The sequence below is a fragment of the Oncorhynchus mykiss genome, chromosome 9 (assembly GCF_057628025.1).
Source record: "Oncorhynchus mykiss isolate SJ-2025 chromosome 9, ASM5762802v1, whole genome shotgun sequence".
Lineage (NCBI taxonomy): Eukaryota > Metazoa > Chordata > Actinopteri > Salmoniformes > Salmonidae > Oncorhynchus > Oncorhynchus mykiss.
Genome location: NC_143030.1, coordinates 43,770,145 through 43,796,668, shown reverse-complemented (window position 1 = coordinate 43,796,668; position 26,524 = coordinate 43,770,145). Strand labels below are relative to the sequence as shown.

Genomic DNA, 26,524 nt, shown 5'->3' with positions numbered 1-26,524 from the left:
TGTACAGCCGGCTTTAGAGTTATTACACCTATTTAATAATTATTATATTTATTATATGAAATATAATTGTACCTCAATGTGATTATTAGCCTCCTTAACAGGGCATGTACTCAAACATGTAATTTTAAAAAGTGTCTTGATAGTTCGACTGAATTTTCAAATTAGCTTCACTTCCAAACCTCATGAATGACAATAGTTAAACGGGGGAAAGTTTTAAGTTTCAGACCATGTAACATACCAACATTTTGACTCAGGGCCTGGGTTATACAGTGCAAGTTTAACAGCACTCAAGGGCTCATATAGATCCGGTTACTGTAGAATGAAGGGGAGATGTTTTTTATACAACTTTACATAATTGTGATTCTGAGGCAACAAACCTTTTTCAAACAAAATAAGAGCGACTTACTGAATATCGTGCACAGGTGGCACTGTTTCTCTAGCATTGAAGAGTTGATGAAAACGTGGTGATCCACTGACTACATTTCAGTTGAGTTATTCTTAATCGTATGTGCATCTTTGAATTCTAATATTTGTACAATATTTGTTTGTGTTTTATAGAAGTTTGTTTGGTACTTGTGGCTGCAGTAAACACACTAAATGTATATTGTTCAATGATGCTTCACTCTCTATTTACTCTTGTTGAAAAGTTGTTTTGTATGTTATTGGGACAGTTTTTCACATTACCCTGCTTATATTGGATAGTTGAAAAATAAATGTGACAATTGACTTGTTTTTGGTTAGTGTTATCTACTGATTGTTTTCGGGCATGTTGATTCAGTTGATTAACTTGATACAGGGGTTTGCGAAAGTATTCACCCTCCTTGGAATTTTTCCTATTTTGTTGCCTTACAACCTGGAATTAAAACATTTTTAAAATTGGGGGGGGGGGGGGGGGGGTTGTGTCACTTGATTTACACATGTCTACCACTTTGAAGATGCAAAATCATTTTTATTGTGAAACAAACAAGAAATAAGACAAAAAAAAAAAAAACTTGAGCTTGCATAACTATTCAACGCCCCCAAAGTCGTTGGGAATGTCTCTGTAAGCTTGGCACATCTAGCCACTGGGATTATTGCCCATTCTTCAAGGCAAAACTGCTCCAGTTCCTTCAATTTGGATGGGTTCTGCTGGGGTACAGCAATCTTTAAGTCACACCACAGATTCTCAATTGGATTGAGGTCTGGGCTTTGACTAGGCCTTTCCAAGACATTTCAATGTTTCCCCTTAAACAACATGAGTGTTGCTTTAGCAGTATGGTTAGGGTCATTGTCCTGCTGGAAGGTGAACCTCCATCCCAGTCTCAAATCTCTGGAAGAATGTCCCTGTTTTTAGCGCCATCCATCATTCCTTCAATTCTGACCAGTTTCCCAGTCTTGATGTTTTTCCATCGGCAGGAATGTTGTTCTCGGGGTGATGAGAGGTGTTGGGTTTGCGCCAGACATTTTCCTTGATGGCCAAAAAGCTCAATTTTAGTCTCATCTGACCAGAGTACCTTCTTCCATATGTTTGGGGAGTCTCCCACATGCCTTTTGGCAAACACCAAACGTGTTTTCTTAATTATTTCTTTAAGCAATGGCATTTTTTCTGGCCACTCTTCCGTAAAGCCCAGCTCTGTGGAGTGTACGGCTTAAGGTGATCCTACGGACTGATACTCCAATCTCCACTGTGGAGCTTTGCAGCTCCTTCAGGGTTATTTTTGGTCTCTTTGTTGCCTCTCCTTGCCTGGTCTTGGAGTTTTGGTGGGCAGCCCTCTCTTGGCAGGTTTGTTGTGGTGCCATATTCTTTACATTTTTTAATAATGGATTTAATGGTGCTCCGTGGGATGTTCAACATTTCAGATACTTTTTTATAACCCAACCCTGATCTGTAATTTGTCCCTGACCTGTTTGGAGAGCTCCTTGGTCTTCATGGTGCCCCTTGCTTAGTGGTGTTACAGACTCTGGGGCCTTTCAGAACAGGTGTAGATATACTGAGATCATGTGACAGAACATGTGACACTTAGATTGCACACAGGTGGACTTTATTTAACTGATTATGTGACTTCTGAAGGTAATTGGTTGCACCAGATCTTATTTAGGGGCTTCATAGCAAAGGGGGTGAATACATATGCACACACCACTTTTCTGGTATGATTTTTTTTAAAACAAGTTATTTATTTCACTTCACCAATTTGGACTATTTTGTGTACGTCCATTACATGAAATCCAAATAAAAATCCATTTAAATTACAGGTTGTAATGCAACAAAATATGAAAAATGCCAAGGGGGATGAATTCTTTTGCAAGGCACTGTATGTAGAAAAGAGTAATGTTTTACTGAAAAGTGGCTTTATTTGTTATTTCTTACATGGTGCTGTAGCATCTTACTGTCACCCACAAATAATAAATAGTATTTAAAGTCATGTATATTTAATAGATACAGCACCGGTATATAGTGGATGTGGTCATTGCAAAATTAAAAAGATAAAGAACACAAATTGTGTTATTCTACAATTACAATTTTTGATGCATCCACAACTGTATTTATTTTCAAAACATATTGGAAGGGGAGATTTTAAAATCAAACATGAAAATCGTGAAAAGTGAAACGAAAGAGAAAAAAAAGGAAATTGACAAAAAAAACTTTACAAACTGATTAAAAAAAAAAAACAACGAATCTATCAAGAGTTGGAAAATACTGTGGTTGCATCAATATACAAAATATCTGGGCACTTAGGTTTCTTCATTGCCTGTTTGCGATACACACAAAGCTCCTTGGCAGACTTCACTTTGCTCCCTGGCACATATCTTCCTATTTTACAATATCATAAGCTTGTCTTGTGAGGTAACACCCGCGGCCTATGCAGAAAGGACCTTGACACATACACATTCACTGCAAGGACAACCACGGTTGTAGTGTTTTGGAGAGTTATCTTCCATAGGGGGGTATGTGACGCAAGATGTTTAGGGAGTGAAAGAACATAAGTACATACTTTTACACACATAAATGATTTTGAAAAAATAATGGCCTATAAGCACTTTTCCAGTAAAGTTGTTTTCAGTTGTTAATAAAAAAGAAAAAATGTTATTCACTTTTGATGGTATTTGGAGCAACGCTGGTGTTTTCTAACTCTCTTGTGAAATGTTTACTCAGCTTTGTCCACTTCATGGATGGGTGGAGTCTAGATTTTTAGTCTCAGTTTGTTTCTTTGTTTTCCCAAACTGCTGTTTTCCTTCTTTTAACACTCTTGGGATGTTCTTCTCTTCCTCAAAATAAATCTGTTGCTACTGTTCCCGTCTTGTTTTAAATACATTTAAAGAGGACATTATGTGACTCGTCTCTCTCCTCTCCTCCATCTCTTCCTCATCTTTTCTCCTCCCAGGGGTGGCTAGTTCCGGGATGAGGGAAGTAATGTTTAATGGTTCTTGGGATTGGAGGTTTTCGCATGGACATTTGCCCCCTGGCAGGCGGTAGTGTCGCAGATTCCTGGGGAGCCCGAGTGCCCGGTCCTTCCTGTCCTACCTGCCTCTCCGGGTTCTCCTGGATCTCCTGGGGATCCGTCACGCCCGTCTTTGACGATTCCAAATACTCCTGGGATACCTATGGGCACAGAAACAAGAGTGCAGGGGATGAGCCAAGTCTCCCAACAAGTACACACTGATTCAAACACACAGTGGAACCCTGCGTTACTCTTAAATAGAGGCTCAGATGTCCCACAAAGGGGTTTGTGGCAAAGAGAGTCTACTGATACAACTCCCCTTCACTACCCATGAACTTGTATCATTCTAGCCCAAACCACACTCATTGTGAATGCACGGTGTATAAACTGTCATACCTTGGTATCCTTGGTCTCCAACGGGCCCTTCGATGGCTTTTCCAATGGGTCCCTTGTCACCCTGTTCACCAAGATCACCTGTGGAAGAGACGGAAAACAATGTTACAAAAAAAGACAATCTATTGGCACTACTTTGAGAACTGTGCAATATGCCTAACATACTAGAGATGGTCACACCTGTCTGTACCCTTCATATGAGACGTACAGTACGTTTTGTGCTGCAAAGTTACTATCTGTTAGTCCATTGCTCTGTGCTGATCACATAGGCAGTTTGAGCCGTATTGTTTCTCGGCATGGACCTGTGTATCTCCTGTTACTTACCTCTGGGACCGGGGTCTCCCAGGTCTCCAGGCAGTCCTCTGTAGCCAGGAGGTCCACGGGAGCCGGGGTGACCGATAGACCCAGTCTCGCCTGGCTTCCCCGGAGGTCCGGCAATGCCGGGGCGACCCACTTGGCCAGGGGACAGGGGTCTTCTGAGGTTGGAAGCCAGCTTTGCAATCTGATCTGAGAGAGGCAGGACAGAGGAACAAGACATTTGCAAACATGTTTTTGTCAAAAAGGAGTTAAAGGACACTGCACCCTTACAACCCTTTTGATCTCCAAAATCCTCACCATCAATCATAGATCCACACAATTCTCTGATGTGCTGTTCGCTTGCAAGTTTACCCTGAAAACAGAGGCAGGGAAGACACATTTAATTCAGCAGGTGTCGTCGGTGACAGTTCAGTCGATCTGAGACATTCTTGGTGCCGGGACACCAACTTGCCAAGTTGACATGGATCGAAGTACAGCATTAACCCTAGTTACACAAAGAGGTTACTCACGGGAACACCAATCTTGCCAGCGATTCCGGACAGACCCTGTTCACCCTGAAAGCCCATGAGGCCTGGTTTCCCAGGAACCCCTCTTGCTCCGAGCTCTCCCTGTGGTCCCACCACGCCCTTGGGTCCCAGCTCTCCACGCTTCCCAGACTGTAAACACACAAAAAAAAAACGAAATCAAATATACAGCTCTTGTGTTCACTAAGTAAATGTCAAACAGAGTTCAATTCAGTGGAGGTGTTCCGTTGTCAGGGAAGAAAGTGTAGGTCTATTGCACTCTGTGGCGAAACTTAGAACTTGTCCAACATCTTGATCTAAGGGAATCAGACAGCTCAATTGTTTCTGGTTCAGTAGTTCATTTGAGATGACCCCAGAATAAGAAACAACCTGACTTATCAAAGAGCGTTGAAAAAGTAGACACTGTAGTTGTGCGCTTCCGTGAGAACATCAGTGTGGGAGTGTACATATGTCTCATTTGATAATTAATTGAATGATCACAACAAATCCTAAGTGTGAGAGTTGCTGTAGCTAGCAGCAGGTAGCGTTAGCGAGCCACCTCAGTGCCTTGGCTGTAATTACATTAATTGTGAGGTAAACTGTGCTGCAGCTTAGCGTGACTCCCTTCTCCCCTGTGGGGATGGCAGAGAGTGGGGATGGCAGAGACTGGGCTAAGCAATCATATGGCAGGCTAATTAATCCAGCTAATCCTGGAATGTGAGCTGGGATCCTGTACAATGAGTTAGTGTGTTGCAGTCTGGCCTGGGCACCAGCATTTAGTGCAAACACCAAATCTCTGGCAACATATCAGAGAAAAGATAGAGTGGAGAGAGACCATAATAAGGGAAAGAGACACTAAAGATGTGTGAGATAGTGAAAAAGGGTCAATGATAGACTGGTCTAGTAAGCCCAACTAAGTAGAGCTTTTGACTGTACGCCTAGTGAATGTGATCACAACTGTTGTGGTAGTTATCTAGAGGGACAAACCTGCCAGTAAAATATGTGTCAATGAATGGAGTTGGACCTAGGGCTCTATTCAATCAGATCCACTTTAGCTAGAGCTGTCAAATCCACAAGTGGCTCCCACTGCATGGAGTCGCAGTAGTAGTTACTGTCTTGTCTCATCGCTACAACTCCCCTACGGACTCGGGAGAGGCGAAGTTCGAGAGCCATGCGTCCTCCGAAACACAACCCAACCAAGCCGCACTGCTTTTCAATACAGCGCGCATCCAGCCCGGAAGTCAGCCGCACCAATGTGTCGGAGGAAACACCTAGCGACCTGGTCAGCGTGCACTGCGCCCGGCCCACCACAGGAGTCGCTAGTGCGCGATGAGACAAGGATGTCCCTGCCGGCCAAGCCCTTCCTAACCCAGACGACGCTAGGCTAATTTTGCGCCAGCCCCATGGGCCTCCCGGTCGCAGCCAGCCTGGGCTCGAACCCAGAGTCTCTGGTGGCACAGCTAGCACTGCGATGCAGTGCCTTAGACCACTGCGCCACCCGGGAGGCCCTATCATAAATCTTTAAAAATATATTTTTTCCAATTGAGCGTAATCATTTCTATGTAGCTTACACTTTCTCATTCTGAACTTCTAACTGGAGTGGGGTGGTTTTGGCTTTGTGACAATGATCGCAAGAGCAGCTATTCACCAATTCGACTGCTCCAACACAGTTCCATCTCTGACACCACCACAACATCCGCAATGCGGGTGTCTGCTATCACCGGTTAACGCTTGATCTGATTGAATCTAGGCCCTAAACATACAGTGCCTTGCGAAAGTATTCGGCCCCCTTGAACTTTGCGACCTTTTGCCACATTTCAGGCTTCAAACATAAAGATATAAAACTGTATTTTTTTGTGAAGAATCAACAACAAGTGGGACACAATCATGAAGTGGAACGACATTTATTGGATATTTCAAACTTTTTTAACAAATCAAAAACTGAAAAATTGGGCGTGCAAAATTATTCAGCCCCTTTACTTTCAGTGCAGCAAACTCTCTCCAGAAGTTCAGTGAGGATCTCTGAATGATCCAATGTTGACCTAAATGACTAATTATGATAAATACAATCCACCTGTGTGTAATTAAGTCTCCGTATAAATGCACCTGCACTGTGATAGTCTCAGAGGTCCGTTAAAAGCGCAGAGAGCATCATGAAGAACAAGGAACACACCAGGCAGGTCCGAGATACTGTTGTGAAGAAGTTTAAAGCCGGATTTGGATACAAAAAGATTTCCCAAGCTTTAAACATCCCAAGGAGCACTGTGCAAGCGATAATATTGAAATGGAAGGAGTATCAGACCACTGCAAATCTAGCAAGACCTGGCCGTCCCTCTAAACTTTCAGCTCATACAAGGAGAAGACTGATCAGAGATGCAGCCAAGAGGCCCATGATCACTCTGGATGAACTGCAGAGATCTACAGCTGAGGTGGGAGACTCTGTCCATAGGACAACAATCAGTCGTATATTGCACAAATCTGGCCTTTATGGAAGAGTGGCAAGAAGAAAGCCATTTCTTAAAGATATCCATAAAAAGTGTCGTTTAAAGTTTGCCACAAGCCACCTGGGAGACACACCAAACATGTGGAAGAAGGTGCTCTGGTCAGATGAAAACAAAATTGAACTTTTTGGCAACAATGCAAAACGTTATGTTTGGCGTAAAAGCAACACAGCTCATCACCCTGAACACACCATCTCCACTGTCAAACATGGTGGTGGCAGCATCATGGTTTGGGCCTGCTTTTCTTCAGCAGGGACAGGGAAGATGGTTAAAATTGATGGGAAGATGGATGGAGCCAAATACAGGACCATTCTGGAAGAAAACCTGATGGAGTCTGCAAAAGACCTGAGACTGGGACGGAGATTTGTCTTCCAACAAGACAATGATCCAAAACATAAAGCAAAATCTACAATGGAATGGTTCAAAAATAAACATATCCAGGTGTTAGAATGGCCAAGTCAAAGTCCAGACCTGAATCCACACGAGAATCTGTGGAAAGAACTGAAAACTGCTGTTCACAAATGCTCTCCATCCAACCTCACTGAGCTCGAGCTGTTTTGCAAGGAGGAATGGGGAAAAATGTCAGTCTCTCGATGTGCAAAACTGATAGAGACATACCCCAAGCGACTTACAGCTGTAATCGCAGCAAAAGGTGGCGCTACAAAGTATTAACTTAAGGGGGCTGAATAATTTTGCACGCCCAATTTTTCAGTTTTTGATTTGTTAAAAAAGTTTGAAATATCCAATAAATGTCGTTCCACTTCAAGATTGTGTCCCACTTGTTGTTGATTCTTCACAAAAAAAATACAGTTTTATATCTTTATGTTTGAAGCCTGAAATGTGGCAAAAGGTCGCAAAGTTCAAGGGGGCCGAATACTTTCGCAAGGCACTGTATATGTGGTTGTCAAACATACATTCAACACTGACAAGGACTCACTCCACCGTTTGGATGAAGATAAAGAGATTACTCACCTCTCCTTTTTGGCCAACTGGACCGAATGGACCCTGAAAATGATAAATAAGACAAAAGAAATTGGATGACACACATGTTTTCATGTTGACTGGATGAATATTAATTTGACTGAACTTAAAATATGAAAGATAACTTACAGGTTCTCCATTCTCCCCGGGCAAACCATCAGCTCCTGCCACACCCTGAACAGAAAACAAAATAATTATTTTTTGATGCCATTTACTGAGTGGTTATCATTTTTCCTTTTGCTTTTCAAGCCTGAGTGAATATTTGAATAACAATAATTGGGTGTGCATAGAAGCTTCCATAGAAAATATCACATCTATCTTTGGTTATGTCCCTACAAAAGTAAAATATACCCCCACAATATCTTCCATAATGAGCCCCAAAAAACATATTCCCACCTTTATAACCTTTCCCATTATCAATGACAATGGCAAGATATTCTCCAAACCCTTTATTTAAAAATATATATATTTAACTAGGCAAGAAACAGGGTAACCCCATGAGCACACTGAATGCTGAATGAAGACAGTGGGAACGGGGTTTCTATGGTATTATTATTCTCAACTTAATTTGACCTTTGACCCCTACTGTAGAGAGCTACAAGTGTAGTACATGTGAACTTACCACGTCTCCTTTAGGGCCTGATGCTCCGACTGGACCCTGCAGTAGGAACAGAATGAGAGAGAGAGAGAGAGAGAGAGAGAGAGGACTGTTGAATAAAAGAGAGCCAGTGGTTGTGGAGACCAGTAGCAGAGCCCATGGCTCCATAGATGGCAGACTGTGTGCATTGAGTGAGGAGGGGGGAGGGGGGGGGTTGTGGAGTGGGACAGAGCAGGAAGCTGGATAAAGCCAGGCTTTGTTCTGCCCTCGGCTCCTGAACAGGACTCTTCTTTCTCACCTCTCTCCTGGGTACAGTACAGTACACCGTTAGGGCTGGAGTGAGTAAGCCCACACTGTCCAGGTTATGAGCATACACTGCTCTGATCTAAATGGGTGTGGCAGGAGGAGCTATATGTGTGCGTGTTTGTGTGCAGTCCAATCTTGGGTCAGATGGTCAATAGCTGTAATCTGTTTTTAAAGGCATAGCTACAAATGAAAGTCCTTGTTAATTCCCACAAGGACATATGTGTGGTGAATAGGGATTCGTGGGCTTGGAAACTGATGGTGAAATGTTCAAATCCCCAGGGTGAACATCACTGTGGGTCACTTCTGCAGTCTTTGGCCAGCAAGCGTTCTGTTCGGGGTCACACTCACCCTCTCACCAAATCCGCCGCGGATTCCGGTTGGTCCGGGAAGGCCAGGGTCCCCCAGAGACCCCTTTATTCCCTGTTGAACATGACAGACACCATCAGAAAACCTCCAACACATGACACAGAATTTCATTCAGGGATTGTCCAGAAAGGATGTATACCATCATACCACTGACCTGGAAGCCTTTGCTGCCCCGAACCCCGATGTTGCCCACTGGTCCGATGCCCCCCTGGGAAATTTTTCAACATTATGTTAGCACAACAAGAAATACATCAGGGCCTGCAGACACAGGAAGTACATCTCATCCGGACCTTTGACTTTTTGCCTTCCCTCATCCAATATGATCTGTTATTTTAACCGTACCTTTTTTTGCGTGTGAATTTTACCCCCTTTTTGTGGTATCCAATTGTTAATAGTTACTATCTTGTCTCATCGCTACAACTCCCGTACGAGCTCGGGAGAGACGAAGGTCGAAAGCCATGCGTCCTCCGAAACACAACCCAACCAAGCCGCACTGCTTCTTAACACAGCGCGCATCCAACCCGGAAGCCAACCGCACCAATGTGTCGGAGGAAACACCATGCACCTGGGGACCTGATCAGCGTGCACTGTGCCCGGTCCGCCACAGGAGTCGCTAGTGCGTGATGAGACAAGGATATCCCTACTGACCAAACCCTCCCTAACCCGGACGACGCTAGGCCAATTGTGCGTCGCCCAATGGACCTCCCGGTCGCGGCCGGCTGCAACAGAGCCTGGGCTCGAACCCAGAGTCTCTGGTGGCACAGCTAGCACTGCGATGCAGTGCCCACTGCACCACCCGGGAGGCCCCGAACCGTACCTTTTTAAGAGACACCAACAAAGAAGGACATGATTGTTTATACTTGGTATTGCGGTTGCGCTTGATGAAAGAGGCCCAAGAGTCATTGTTGATGTCGTGCAGGGTTTCCCACACTCGGTCCTGGGGGCCCCGCCCTGGGTGCACGTTTTGGTTTTTGCCCTAGCACTACGAAGTTGATTCAAATCATCAAAGCTTGACGATGAGTTGGTTATTTGAATCAGCTGTGTAGTGCTGGGGCTAAAATCAAAAAGTTCACCCGTGGAGGGGGAGGGGCCCAAGGACCCAGTTTGGGAAACCCTGGTGTAGAGCATGATAATCACTTTTATATCCTGGCTGTATCCTGAATTCCATCCCTCTAGGGTTCTGATGGGGATCCAAAGACAAAATCCCCTCTGTGTCTCTGACCCGCTTCCATCCATACCTCTTTTATACACTCCTGTCTTCACCACTACCTCCATCTAACTGGAGGAGAATAGCTATATACAATTTATTAGGTACACCCTTCCAGTACCGAGTCGTACCCCGCTTTGTCTCCAGAACAGCCTGAATTCTTCAGGGCATGGAAACGTTGCTCAATTAGAATCAAGGGAAAACGTTCCCGACACCATTACACCCCAGCCACTAGCCTGTACCATTGACACCAGGCAGGATGGGGGCATGGACTCATGCTGCTTATGCAAAATCCTGACTCTGCCATCAGCATGACGCAACAGGAACCGGGATTAGTCGGACCAGTAGAAAATGTTTTTCTACTTTTTCTACTGTCCAGTGTTGGTGATGGCGTGCCCACTGGAGACTCTACTTCTTGTTTTTAGCTGATAGGAGTGGAACCCAGTGTGGTCGTCTGCTGTAGTAGCCCATCTGTGACAAGGGCCAATGAGTTCCAAGATGCCGTTCTGCACATCACTGTTGTACTGCGCTGTTATTTGCCTGTTTGTGGCTCGCCTGTTAGCTTGCACTATTCTTGCCATTCTCCTTCGACCTCTCATCAACAAGCTGCCGCTGACTGGATGCTATTTGTTTGTCGCACCATTCTCAGTAGACCCTAGACACTGTTGTGCGTGAAAAGACTAGGAGGCCGGCCTTTTCTACAGTAACCGGCGAGCCTGGCACCGACGATTATACTATGCACTCGTTTTTCCCATTGAAAAGTTAAATCGAACAGTAAGTGAATGACTCGATGCCTGTCTGCCTGCTTTATATAGCAAGCCATGGCCACGTTACTCACTATCTGTAGGAGCAATTAATTTTAGTGAATGGGATGGTGTACCTAATAAACGGGCCACTGTGTGTATATAGTGTGAATATCCACGCCCCTATGTATTTATTTGGACAGGGAAGCTAAAATATGTACATTTGGCTCTATACTCCAGCATTTTGGATTTGAGATCAAATCTTTCATATGAGGCAATAGTACAGAATGTCATCTTTTATTTGAGGGTATTTTCATACATTTGTTTTACCGTTTACTTTTACATTTTAGTCGTATCCAGAGTGACTTACAGGATAAATTAGGGTTAAGTGTCCTCCTCAAAGCTCAAAGGGGGGGGGGGGGGGGGGGGGGGGGTAGGGTTATGTTCTTTCTTCCTCTGTACCTTTCTCACTCATATTGTATGTTGCTATCCAACAGTCTCCTAGTTGATCACAACCAATTGTGTTTTATCATTTAACTAATAAGGGGAAGTTTTCACCCTTATCCTCTCTCAATCGTCATACTGTATGTTCAAACAAACAATAAGACGATGGATAAAATGTGTAACACAATCTTGTTTCACTTGCTAATGTCCACATGAAAACAATACAAGTAATCCAGGAAGTTATGACTTATCTTTTAGGGGCGAGAAGCTTTGGAACTTAAAATGAACGTCACACCCAAACTTTAGGGAAAGAGTTGTGTATTGTTGGGCATTGAAATCCTTCTAATAACGCCTCTGTGCTCTTGTTTCATTTCAGACTTGTTGTAAGCATAATGGGAGAGAATGAGAGAGCAGCAGACTCATCAATAGGTAATGTGGTAATACACTACATGACCAAAAGAATGTGGACACCTGCTCGTCAAACATCTCATTCCAAAATCATGCGCTTCTGGGAAGGCTTCCACTAGATGTTGGAACATTGCTGCGGGGACTTCCTCCCATTCAGCCACAAGAGCATTGGTGAGGTCGGGCACTGATGTTGGGCGATTAGGTCTGACTTGCAGTCGGCGTTCCAATTAATCTCAAAGGTGTTCGATGGGGTTGAGGTCAGGGCTCTGTGCAGGCCAGTCAAGTTCTTCCAGACCGATCTCAACAAACTATTTCTATATGGACCTCACCTTGTGCACTGGGGCATGATCATGCTAAAACAGGAAAGGGCCTTCACCAAACTTTTGCCACAAAGTTGGAAGCACAGAATCATCTAGAATGTCATTGTATGCTGTAGCGTTAAGATTTACCATCACTGGAACTAAGGGGCCTAGCCCGAACATTGAGAAACAGCCCCAGACCATTATTCTTCCTCCACCAAACTTTACAGTTGGCACTATGCATTCAGGCAGTTAGTGATCTCCTGGCATCCGCCAAACCCAGATTTGTCTGTCGGCCTGCCAGATAGTGAAGCGTGATTCATCACTCCAGAGACCGTCTTTCCACTACAGAGTCCAATGGCGGTGAGCTTTACACCACTCCAGACGACACTTGGCATTGCGCATGGTGATCTTAGGCTTGTGTGCGGCTGCTCGGCCATGGAAACCCATTTCATGAAGCTCCTGACAAACAGCACTTACAGTTGACTAGGGAAGCTCTGGCAGGGCAGAAGTTTTACGCTCTGTTTTAACCATACTTTCTAACGGTCAGGAAAAACACTTCTGCTTGGTAATAAAACAAATAAAATAATGTTTTATTGTCACACACACCAGATAGGTGCAGTGAAATGTGTTGTTTTACAACAAATTAGGGTTAATAAGTGCCTTGTTCATGGTCACATCGGCTGATTTTTCACCCTGTCGGCTCCAGGATTCAAACCAGTGTTCCGTTACTGGCCCAACACTCTAACCAGTAAACTACCTACTACCTTAGTACAAGGCTCCACTCTACCCACTGCCATCTCAACAGGTGGATGCTGCCACGTTTCCATGGATACGGTATTGAACTTTGACCTAGACTACTTACAGCCACTCCTCTGGTTCCCGCCTCGCCCCTCTCTCCTGGGATACCGATGTCGCCCTGTGGGAGGAGTCAGATGATGGTGCAGGCAAGTGAGACGAGCTGATACACCACAACTGCAATGTAACAAAACAACACACAACACACAGTCACCCCGAAAATACCCCACTGCCCCAGAAGCCCATCAGATACATACAGGAATACCTGGCTCTCCAGACGGCCCTGCCTCTCCCATCTCTCCTGGGTCGCCCTGGGAAGAAAAGGATTAACAGAAGGGTTATGTGGTGGCTTAACTTTACTGCCATTGACTTAATGGTTCCTCTAATTGTATGATGTAATTTGTGACACCACTGTGTATTTCCTCTGAAAGTATGATGTAATTTGTGACTTTACTGTCGGCATGGTTCCAATGGGCACATTCTTGCCAGATCTTAAAACACCTACATAGGTATTTTAAGTATTAGCTAACCACATCATATGTTATAGCAATCTGGTTCCTGACGGCACAGTTGATGAAGTGGCACGCAACCATTGCATGCAACGTCTGAGCAGGGAACCTTTGATTGTAATTGACATGACATAATTGGTGACATCACTGTCTGTATGGTTTATTATCTGATTGTATGATACCATTTGTGACGTCACTGGGTGTGTGACATCACCGTACACATTTATGACATCACTGACTATGACACCACTAGCTGTTTCTTTTGAGTCTGTATTCACATAATAAGAATGAATCCCCCTCGACCACGCCCACAAATTGGGGAAAACAAACATTCTTTCCATTTGACTCCTATGGTAAAAGAGACAACTTTGATTTTTTTGTTATACAGAAAAGAAAACAAACATGCCAAAAAGATTATGTGTTTTCCCCACAGGCGGGCTGTGACGTTATATCTAATACCAACTGGGTCTATGATATCAGTTGTAATATTAGCTGAATGATTCCATCTTTTGATTGCATAATATCATTGTGACCTCAATGGCTTTATGACATCACTAAGAAAATAGCTTTTCGTTTTTACTTCGAAACAAAAACACTTGTTGGAGTTCTCATATGCTTGCAATGTTGTTTTGATTATTGCTTTTACAGTCGCAAAAATTACATTTGGTTGTGATAGTTGCAAAATGCCTATTTTGGATGCAGCAGTTGTTACCTAAAATGCTATTGCTCGTTGACATAGGCTGTAGCCAAAGAGCCATTTTACTGGTTGAAGGTTAAGTTGAAGTGTTTTTGTTGTTGTTGTATAATGCAGTTGATTTACAACGATGTCACAAACATTATATTAAGCAGGACATTCATACAAACCCTACAATCCAATTAGAACCAAAAACTAATGTGAAATGCACTCATAAGCAACATGTAAATGGAGGCTTTTTTTGCTGGCCGTCTATGAGAACTCCCCCAATTTTACCCCCACTGTGTGGAAATAGTAAATAGCGACTTGGGGCTTAAACCATAGAATTACATATTAGAACTGAATAATTGAATATGATCTCTGGGGTGGTAAAAATGGTGATATCCTTCTCTAGATGGCCCCATTGTATACATCATATCCGTGCCTTTATGACCTGGTTATGCATTGTTGTCATACTCACAACTCCTCCTGTGGCTCCCTTTGAGCCAGCCTTTCCTTGTAAACCCTGAAACACAGACATAGAAACATGACTCTGGGGTAGTTTCCACAGTAGTACGATGATTATAATGGGACTTGGGCCTAGTAAACACTGTGAGAGACTCAGTTAGATATGATTGTGTGGTCATTAGAGTGTGTAAGAGAATCAGTGTGTGCAGGTTAAAAGCTATCTCCTAAGTAGGATACAGTGGGACAGATAATGGCCAACTTTACACAGTGGGACGCTAGATAATGTCATGCTTAACACAGCAGCTACGGCCACGGGGAGGGAGACACACTGGGTTTGATACTCACAGGAAGGCCGTTGGGTCCTTTCTCACCGGGTACCCCATTCCGTCCGGCGTCGCCCTGGCAACGCAGAGAAACACTGTCACTTATGACATCAGCCACACCCACCGTGGGCTCATGGGAAATGTCAGCAGAGCAGAGAGCATTTTGGCAGGAAAGGGTGCCACTTTACCTTCTCGCCGTCCAGTCCCTGGGTGCCATCTTTCCCGTCTCTGCCAGGGATGCCCTGCGAAGGAGAGAAACACTCTGTTGGTCAGGGGATCCGAGATCTCCAATATCTGTTTTCATGAGAGATTTACATTTTATTAGAGATGTGTATTTTAAGAGATTTGTATTTTAAGACTTACAGGCTCCCCTTTGGGTCCTGCTCCCCCGGGAACTCCCTTTGGACCAATTTTGCCCTATTGAGAAATGACAAGGTACAATGTTACATTACCTGAACGGTTTGTAGCGCAACATTAGATCCTTTACAATCTCTTGTACTCACACCGTGTACCATCACATGGCTGTTTAGTCTGCTATGTCATTAGAGATTAGAGTTGCCTTTAAAGAGGATGTTCAGTCAGACATGCAAAATATCAATACAAAAATGTACAGCATGTGTGTATTATTTACTCACAATCTCGCCCTTTGGCCCTCTAAATCCCTCTGGTCCTTTCTCTCCAACATCACCCTGGGATTGTCAAATGACAGACACAGAGCTTTTTATTGATAGGACCAATGGCAGACACCTAACACAATGTAATAAACACCAGTGCCGAAGTGAGGTACGGGATATATATGCTACTCAACAGATAGTACAAACAAGGAGAGACTCACTGTCTTGCCGATGATGCCAGCAATACCAGGTTTGCCTCGGAAACCAGGTAAACCCTGAAAAGAATAATGAGAGAGAGACAGTAGATGCATTACAATCAGGGAAATTGACATAGCGTTTCCACCGCAGCCTATTGAAGTGCTGGTCTGTAAGTTCCAGACAGAAGACAGAGGTCTGTGACAAAGACATTCAGAGGCATGGTACTCACCCTGTCTCCTACTGCACCCATCGGGCCCTGAAGTCCCCTCAAACCACGAGGACCCTGGGAAAAAACACCACGGGATGGTTAAGAACCAATCAGAATCAATCCCAACCATAAGAATCAATCAGAACGATCAACACTGCATACCATTCACACATCAGGCCCGAGGCAGAAAGTACTGGACAATCTAAACAAACAGGCAACAGATAAAAAATGTCTGTGTTTCGAGCCACATTAGGTGACATCCCTCACCTGCAGGCCCACAGTGCCGGGAGTACCCGGAGGACCAGATGGGCCAGCATAACCCTGGGAGAGACAACAGGACACACAGTTACCAATAGGTATTCCACATCCAAATTAACACTTCAGACTAGTAAACCTTTCTGCTCCCCGAGTTTCATTCTAAATTGATCTCACCTTCTCTCCGTCTTTCCCGAGCTCTCCCTTATCTCCTTTGTGTCCTGTGTGACCCTAAATGAAGAGAGAGAGAGAGAGAGAGAGAGAGAGAGAGAGAGAGAGAGAGAGAGAGGAAGGGGATGGAAGGAAAGACATACGGAAGAAGCAAGGGAATCATATTTAGAGGGGGATGGCGAGAGATATAAAGAAAGACCAAGAAGGGTAGATCATGAGAATGGGAGAGATACAACAGTTGGTTTAGCTGTCATGTTCCTGGGGGAAACGGTCATTTGAAAAGCGCACATTTCCGAGCTTTAAAAGGCATACTCAGTAAAGTAGAGCAACAATGTCCTGTACCCACCTTGAATCCAGGCATTCCTGGAGGGCCGGAGGGGCCAGGAGGGCAGATGGCAGGACACTATAAAGGGGAAAGACAACACTGCATTAGGCAAAGTCATGTAATAAAAATAATGTCCCATTGCTGTTCAATGCAGCACAGATGATGTACTTAAATGTGTTGGGTCTGAAAAAACGTCCTGACACTTACCAACAGATCTCCACTGCCATCAGGGAGAGCCCCAGGAAGACCCTTAGAGAGGTAGAATGAAGTTCAGATTGATATATACTTTTTTTTTTTTATTACCCTTCATTTAACTAGGCAAGAACAAATTCTTATTTACAATGACGGCCTACCCCGGATGACGCTGGGCCAATTGTGCGCCACCCTATGGGACTCCCAATCCCGGCCGGTTGTGATACAGCCTGGAATCGAACCAAGGTCTGTAGTGACACCTCTAGCACTGAGATGCAGTGCCTTAGAGCGCTGCGCCACTCGCGAGCCCAAATGAATGTGTAACATTTCCATCTTTCTTTCTTTAAGCATTTCTTCACCCCACATCTGTGTGACCACGCATATCCATCCCTGACTGATGGCAGCAATAACAATGTCACTAAGGTGGAGAATCAACAGATAATGTAGATGTTCTGTACTTACTGGGGGTCCGTCAGGGCCGGGTGGTCCAGCCAATCCTGCAAGACCCTCAGGGCCCTGGGAGAGAGGCAAAGGAACACAGGTTAGAGTCAATCAATCAACCTGATTCATTTGCATATAAACTGTACCAAAATTACTGCATAGACTTACACTTCCCCATACTCTCATCATGTTAAAATAAAGGAAATCAAAGCTAACGCTCCATTGCTGAACCTCTGACCAGCGTCTCCGATATGAAGCTCAACTGAAATCATGCCTCATCACGATCACGCCAATCAGCCCTGGTTCTCTCTCTAGGGCCCTTTCCCCACTCCACTCCCCGGAGATGAGAACTGTTTATGGAGGTGTTTATGGGAAAACGATTGGAGAGACGTGCCTGTCTTCTCTGTCTCAGGGATCTCCAGTGTTGGTCCTGGAGTGATGCTGCTTCTGGTACTGTAGATTTTACTTGTCATTCAGTGGTTAAACATTAAACTTGCAAACTTGATTGCTTCATCGTGAGTTACCAGGGAGTCCACTAGATACCCAGTAGTGGCAGTCAAATAGGTGATATGTATGTGATATGTATGTGAAGTGTATGTGTATATTTCCCTGTTTCCTGTCTGTTGTACATCTTTCTTAATCGGGATGAATTCATTAATTGGTCTTAACACTCACTGCTGGTCCCTGTGGCCCGATTCCGCCCGCAAGCCCATTGGCTCCTGGTGGCCCCTGGGAACAATAGAAATGGGTTGGGTGAGAGCACACACACACACACACGCAGCAGGCACGGACATACACAAACAAGTGCGTAACTAGAAGAAGTCATATATAGACATGCAAAAATATCTACACAGAGACAGACAGACAGACAGACAGAGACACACACACACACACACACACGCCATCTGTACTCACTGGAGCTCCCGGTCTCCCTCTGCCCTACGGAAGACAGGGAAAGGCATATTAAGACATACATACACACACACACACACACACAAGACAACTTATTAGCCATCGTGTCATAACAAGCTGATGTTAGAATGGTTCAAATGTATAGGGGGAATTGAAGATGTGTGACAGTACACCGTATGCATACGGTGATAGACAGCTGTGTGTGCTTGTGTGTGTTTGTGTTATGATATAACTGGGAACGTTTGTATGTGTCATATAGGTAGGGCCCAGCATTTTTCTTGACCATGTGACTCGACCAGGAAACTCTGGGCCCTAGTTATGGATTTAGCTGTTGACAGGTGAGTGTGTGTAATCAACAGCATCTATATTTCTAGTGATCAGTCTGGTGTAATAGATGTTATGAACATGGACCGGTGATACAGGCTACGTTGATGTCTTATTGGGCATGTAACAGAGATGGAAGATGAACTTGTACTTACAGGAGGTCCACCTGGCCCGGGAGGTCCAGCTTCGCCCTGTAGTGACAAAGACACACAACCCCTCAGACAACTTCGACAGATACAATGAAACTAGGTGGGAACTAGGTTAAAAACCTAAAACATTATTTGCATGTTCTTGTGCCAAAACTGGGTTTCGAGGTCTTTGGGAGGGGATGACGTGTCAGCATCGAGTCATGTATCAGTGAGGCAAAACTAGAGCAACTGCCTTGGTCCAAATAGGTGGGAAACAATCAAAATTATTACAGTAATATAAAGATAGTACAAATGTAAACTGAATACACTTTACACCTATGCTGAAAAGTGCTGCAGTGACCTGATATGACCCACAACAAGAGTATAATAAAGATGTCCCCCCCCCCACCCCTCTCCTTATTTTGTGCCCCTTTTCCTGTCCACTCTTTCACTCCCCCCACTCTTTCACTCCCCCCTCCCTCCCTGTTTCCTCTCTCTCTCTTTTGCCTTGTCCCCCCCACACACACACACACACTCAACCCCACCAACATTCCATCTCAGCTGTGTTTGGACTGTTTGTGTGGTGTGAGGGAGAAAAAGAGACTTAACACAGTGGTGTCATGGCAACCCACACTGCATTCCACACTGTTCCAACTGACTTTATATTGGATGAGTGTAGACTACTACTAGACTGCTACACAAATACACACACTAACACACACACACACACACAGTTAGACACATGCACAGACACTGTTGCACGCACTCAAGCACATAAATGCACGCACATATACAGTACACAGCACTTACGCCCGCATGCACCTGCACACGAGCACGTATCACTCATGCACACACAGAGCCACACGCGTGCATGTCTCCTGTGACGCATGGGAATGTGTCGTGGTTTGTTTTCACTGTTCATCCCTCTACTGTTATTCTCAGTATCTCTAGTATTCTCTGTTTGATTTATTTTACAGCTATTTGAAGCTGGTGGACCAAAATGTGAAGGTTACCACTAGCTTTAAACAGCGGTTTTGGTCACACACACACAGTGTAGAATTTTTGCAACCAGGAAATGACAGAACGATTTCCACTAGATAACACAGCCACAAAGTAAAGACAGCTTTCCCAGTTTGACAACAGATGCTGCTCCGCCGGGAGAAATCAATAGGCGAATATCGCAGCCAATCACAACACTGGCGGGTAAATAATACCGTTAAACACTTATCGTCCCACTGTTAGCGCCAGATATATTATGGACATTTTCTGAAATTACAATGCAAAAATTCTAAAGAATCCTACGTGTAGCACCTTTAATAGTGAAAACATACAGTGTCTTCCTCTAGTCTAAGCAGTAAAGGCTGCTTATGTGTGTTGAAGAGCATCGGTGAACTTCATTATCTAGTGACTGTTTTGGGGAGGTGGTAGATATGTCTTGACAGCGAAAGGTAATTTTTTTCCTGAAAATGTAGCTACTGTGTTTTGCTCTGAAAACAGCTTCAGCCCAAATCCCTTCCTCAGTGTGAGCAGGGGGAGGGAGAGAACGTCCAAGCTTGTCAACCTTCATCCCATTAGTGCAAGGATGTTAGCCAGGAAATAAACACTCACTTCCTGATTAGTGTGACTAATTAGTTGAATTGCCTCCATTTTGACAGCGGACCCATTTCCTCCCTTCAAGTTGTGATCACAGGACCCTTTTTAACATCCTTTTATAGCTAGCATTTAATGCATGACTCAAAACACGTCACATCCAGTTCTGGAGGTGCTAGGTAAAACCATTACGTTCTCCTGCGCTGTACTACTTTCCTGCCTTTACCACCCCGGCATTCATATTCTCAGCGCTTCATCTTCCTCAGAGGATAACTGTACTTATTTCCTCCTGCATCCAAGCCGCAGATCCCTCTGCTTCCTATAGTCTTGGCCGGATTGGTGGGCAACTGTGCGCATTCCAGGCGGGATTAGGGAAGCAGCCGCCAGAGCGAGATACATCTGACTCTGTGTCACCCTGTCCCTCATTAAAAACATTCCCACAAAGGGAATTTGTTTGACAAATCCATCCCGACAGGGAGAAAACAGAGGCCTGAGTAGGTACCAGCTTTAGCCCACCAAGGTCTCAAGGAGCTCAATGTAACTAACCCTCTTTCTCTCTATTCTGTAGGGTCATACAGATATGATACACAGAGGACTGGATGGCACCTACCTCAGCCTAAGGTCATTCTAAGGTCACAACACCAGCTCTCTGGGTGGGTTTTCATAAGTTGAGCTAACTGAGGCACCTCAAATCGTTAATGCCTTTGTCACTCTGTACATACTGTGTGTGTGCGCGCGCGCACGCGCACCAGTGTACATGTATGTGTGTGAATGCATCTGTGTGTTTTAGTGGCTGATTGATGAGGCCAAAGGGACCGTCTTTAGTTAAAGATGTCATTAAAGTTAATGAGGCACATCCAGAGGCAAACGGCCATGCAGGAACCTTGGGGGACCGATAGGCACTTCACTTACCAACTCCCCTGGAGGACCGTCCTTCCCTGCAGGCCCATCAGCACCTGTCAATCCCTGAGGAAGAATCACAACATCGTTGAAACATTATTAGACATTACACTGTGCTATTTCTTACATCTAAATGACTCAATTCAACTGTTTGAATAGATGCGGGACACATTTTATGGGATAATTCATTCAAGTTCTCTAACAAGAGGCAGCTATGAGCAAGTTGTTCACTGAATAGAGGACAGGTTCCTCGCTCTGTATGCAGGTACATGGCTGTTCAGTCCAAATAAGTCGACTCCAGGCAGTCAATTATACGATGAGATACAGTGAATACTGGGAAGCAGTAAGCAAGTGTAAGCAAGTGTCAAGGAGTAGAGTTTGGTAGCAATAGCCTCAAGCTACTGCATAGCTAATAGGTGCATGGTGAGTCTATGACAGCAATTCAGGCAATCTCTTACGCATCAATAACAAGACCAGTGTGTGTGTGTGTGTGTGTGTGTGTGTGTGTGTGTGTGTGTGTGTGTGTGTGTGTGTGTGTGTGTGTGTGTGAGTGAGTTTCTACGGGTCACTTACGTCCACCCCTGGGAGGCCGGGCAGGCCTGGGTTCCCTGGTCCTCCTGCTCCCCCTGCTTTCCCCTTGGGTCCCTAAACCATTGGAACAGGTCTGTGTTAGAACAATCAAACACCTCACAAAATGTTATTGTTGATCTGTTGTCGTAAAAGGTTATGTTCTGTTGTTATACTCACAGCTTTCCCTGAAAGTCCAGCAGGGCCATCTTTGCCCTGCCAATCAAAAGAAACAACATACGATTCCAATTGGACACACATCTCAAAGGCCTTTGATTTCAGTCTGGGAATTGGACAGATTTTAGGACATATCATGTCCTTAAATAACAAGTGATTACGTTTTATGTTAATACAAGTCCGCAGTCACAAATGCCACTCAATTACCGTGAGTGTGTATGTGTGTTTAAAGACGAATAATACCATCTCAGCAGAAAGATGTGAAATACGGACGTCCTTCTGGCCATTTTTTCCCCCCGTAAAAGGCCAATCAAAACACAACTGAAATGAAACTCATCTAAAGCTATATGTTGAATGGCTACCAGTGATATACAGACTGTGTGTATGAAGTGCTTTAACACACAGGTGGTTGTAGCTACCCTCTGCCCTAAATCTCCCAGTGGGCAATGGGGAAAAATGAACCTTTCTAAAAGACTGAGTGGAATGGTCACATGATGAAAGCCTCAGGTTGGTTTGGACAGGGAGTAGGAGAAGGGAGGGTGGTGAGGAAGGAGGTGTGAGGGGAATCTTTAGATGCTCTCGTAGGGTTGGGGAATGTATGAATGAATGGGTCTTCTGTATGGCTGGCTGGCCTTCCAAACTGTGGTGAATTGACTTTTACTCCACTAAAGCAACACAGTTTACTCCACTAAAGCAACACAGCTATTCAATCCCCAACATCTAAAGGTTTGATAGGCATAAAATATCAAGTGTATTTGAATTTCTGTTATGAGATCAGAAAAGTTGGCAGGCTCTGTTTGGGGATCCATTAACATATCAAGTTATTGTAAGGTTTGAGACCATAGGCCTTAGTGTTTTTGTTTTTTGAGCACATAATCCTATTTCCCATCTAACATATAGCACAAGTATGAACCTGGTTGCTGGTTTAAGTTCCGACCTTTGGTTTTTCCCATTTCTACCATGATTGGCTCTGATGTGTCATCGGGTGCCCTCCGGCCAATAAAAGGCCTGTGTACAGAGTGTTTAATTATGACTAAATACCTGTAAGGCAGGGTTAAGACTCTCAGTGGGAGGAGTCAATCTGTTATAAACTGGATAACTAGAGAGCATTTGACCAGAATTTGATTGCAAGTCCGACATTAAAACACCACTATCATCAATGATGGGAAATTAAAACAGCTGTGATTAGAAATATAATATCAGTTATTCTTGGATTTTCAATCCATTTGATTTCAGTTTGGTTGTTGTTAATCAGTAGGCTACAACTTGAATAAACTCATCTTTTTTTTATTTTCCCCCTTAAACATTGTAGAAACATAAAAATTACTTTGATTATTATTAGGATCAAAGACAACACTTTCCCTATAAAAGGTTGACATAAATACTAATGTAGGTCCACATAAGTAAATGTTCAAATTTGTTTGACAAGCGAGTGCTAAAGTAACAGGTTACTCGATTGCCTCAGCCATGATGACAACTTCATTCAGTAATTGGATGGCAAAACCCAGCTCTACTACACTCCACTACCTTACAGTGGTCTCAAAACCAATGGGAGCGAGACCCTCATGCTTCGGTGTCTGGCTAGCTAACTCACGTCAGTACCATCCTTCCCTGCGGGTCCCAGGGGTCCTGGCGGCCCGACTGCTCCTCGTGGGCCGGGTCTCTGCGACACAAAACCAAGACGTCAAGAATGAATACAAATATCCGCAAGACTGATAGGTATTATCATGTGATACGTCTTCATAAATGGTCTAAAATCAAGCTGCTTTATGTTCAAATGGGCACGGAAGGAATGTGCGCATTAAGAATGAAAAAATAGACAGGATAAACCTTGTACATAAAAAATTTTTATATACAAAGTCTAAATGCTTGTTGTTAAAAGTATTCCAATAATAGGGTGAACTGATCGTGCGTCATTATTCAGAACGAAAAAGAAGTGGCCACATTGATAGGCTTCAGGTTATATTATATTATAAACTGGGTGGTTTGGAGCACTGAATGCTGATTGACTGACAACTGTGGTATATCAGACCATATACCATGGGTTTGATAAAACATTTAATTTCACTGCAATAATTAAGTTGGTAACCAGTCTATAATAGCAATAAGGCACCTAGGGGTTTGTGGTGTATAGCAAATATACCTCAGCTAAGGGCTGTGTCCAGGCACTCTGCATTGTGTCGTGCTAAAGAACAGCCCTTAGCCGTGGTATATTGGCCATATACCCCCCCCCCCCCCCCTCCCTCGGGCCTTAATGCTTAATTATATTGCTTTGAATCTCCTAAACAATAAACTGAAATAAATTAAAACAATCAAATGTATCACAAAATATATGATGTCAAAGCTATGCGCATGAAATAACCAACCGAGCTCTTGAGCGCAGAAATGACTCCAATTACGCACAGGCAGTGCAAATCATTTCTAGGGTCACAAACGAATAATTTAAGTTTAATAATATAATGAATATACTTTATTTAATTTCAGACTGGACTAATAAGCGTAGGTGTTTCCAAGGGCTTCCAAGGAGCACGGCTGAATGAACAAAGGTGTCATTGTGAATAGGCCACTGACCTTCAGGCTCTGCATTCTTTTGCATCTACTCCATAACCCCTACTCCATAAACTCGCAAGTAAATTAAAAAAGTTAACTGAAAAGACAAGTCCTTCACGTACACCTGTGGATGATTAAATAAATAAATAACCGAATTATTTCAATAACCCATTCAGAAATCATTGAACAAATCGACACCTAGGCTACATACAACCTTATAAAACAAGAAAGGCACTAACACGTAGGAAAAAAAATCGAAACCGTCTATATATAACCTATGTATTAAACTGTGTCAAAGGTTCATATAAAAATGGACGATAAATAGCCTATATATGTCCACCTTGCAGGAAGCCTAATAATCATGGAAGGATTAGACTGACACATTTACACCCACAGCAGAACGCATAAACTATCAACGAAATGAGAACATCAGGCCAGTTGAGTGTCTACAAATTCTTCAGGCAGTTTACAATGAAGCTATGCAAACAGCAATTCCGAGCACAAGGTTGCGGATGAAAACATTAGGGATGGATAACGGGCGCACCAAAGCCACCGCTTACCTGGGCTGGAGATGATGCCAAAAGCTGGCACAGCAAGAGCAGCCCGAGAGCTGAGAATATAGACATGGCGTCCCGCTCGCCCCTCAAATCAGAATTGACGCAGAAAAAGTCGAACCCCGTTCCCAGTCCTTATCGCACGCTCTCCCCCCGGCTTCGTGACGGACCGCTCCTTCACCTTATAGCGCGCGGCTCCTGAATGGCTTTCACCTTGATTCCAGATAAACCTGAGCCTCCAGCCGAGGGGGGCAGATCGCACTGTAGAGAGGGATGAGGGGAGTTGTGAGGTGAGGAACTGATGGAGGGGGGAGCGAGGTAGAGGTGCACGACTTCGGAGCCAGTAAAAGTGGGCTGTGCTAGAACTTTCCTGCCAATCCATGGGGGCACTACTGCCCAATCCGAATCCTGAAGTTATAAGGTTGGTGAAAGCAGTATGGTGAAAGCTCCACTGGCCTAAAGATGACATGGATGGAGCTACACCATATCTCTTTCACCCATCCAAATCATTCAGATCTACATCAAGTGCTACAGTAGAGTCGGTTTGGAATGGATGGGAGGTTAAAATAAAAATCAGACTTCTGGAAGGACCCTTCAATGGTCCAAAACTAAGCTTCCCTTGCACCAACCTGCAACAATTTGTCAAATTCACAGGCTGGACCAAGCCTACTTTGACAACATTCACCAGGGGACATTTTAACAGTGTCCATGCCATTGTGCTACACTGCTCCTCAACTGTTAGTGTACAGTTGTGGCCAAAGGTTTTGAGAATGACACAAATATTAATTTCCACAAAGTTTGCTGCTTCAGTGTCTTTAGATATTTTTGTCAGATGTTACTATGGAATACTGAAGTATAATTACAAGCATTTCACAAGTGTCAAAGGCTTTTATTGACATTTACATGAAGTTGATGCAAAGAGTCAATATTTGCAGTGTCGACCCTTCTTTCTCAAGACCTCTGCTATCCGCCCTGGCATGCTGTCAATTAACTTCTGGGCCACATCCTGACTGATGGCAGCCCATTCTTGCATAATCAATGCTTGGAGTTTGTCAGAATTTGTGGGTTTTTGTTTGTCCACCTGGCTCTTGAGGATGGACCACAAGTTCTCAATGGGATTACGGTCTGGGGAGTTTCCTGGCCATGGACCCAAAATATTGA

The 26,524-nt window shown here is 44.1% G+C and overlaps 1 protein-coding gene across 1 annotated transcript; it reads right to left on the bottom strand.

Annotated features, from left to right (window-relative positions):
* Positions 1–1,999: 1,999 nt before the first annotated feature.
* LOC110532013 (uncharacterized) lies at positions 2,000–25,781 on the bottom strand. The gene is made up of 32 exons (XM_021615594.3): positions 25,370–25,781; positions 23,854–23,922; positions 22,263–22,298; positions 22,089–22,160; positions 21,528–21,581; positions 19,053–19,088; positions 18,577–18,600; positions 18,337–18,390; positions 17,683–17,736; positions 17,236–17,277; positions 17,050–17,106; positions 16,710–16,763; positions 16,545–16,598; positions 16,299–16,352; positions 16,093–16,146; positions 15,893–15,946; positions 15,621–15,674; positions 15,446–15,499; positions 15,280–15,333; positions 14,948–14,992; positions 13,542–13,595; positions 13,352–13,405; positions 9,540–9,593; positions 9,368–9,439; positions 8,738–8,773; positions 8,245–8,289; positions 8,107–8,139; positions 4,640–4,786; positions 4,428–4,482; positions 4,137–4,319; positions 3,816–3,893; positions 2,000–3,580 (listed from the first exon to the last, which is right to left on the bottom strand). The coding sequence occupies exons 1-32, from the start codon at positions 25,433–25,435 to the stop codon at positions 3,396–3,398; spliced, it is 2,037 nt and encodes a 678-aa protein (XP_021471269.1). The 5' UTR covers positions 25,436–25,781; the 3' UTR covers positions 2,000–3,395.
* Positions 25,782–26,524: the final 743 nt, after the last annotated feature.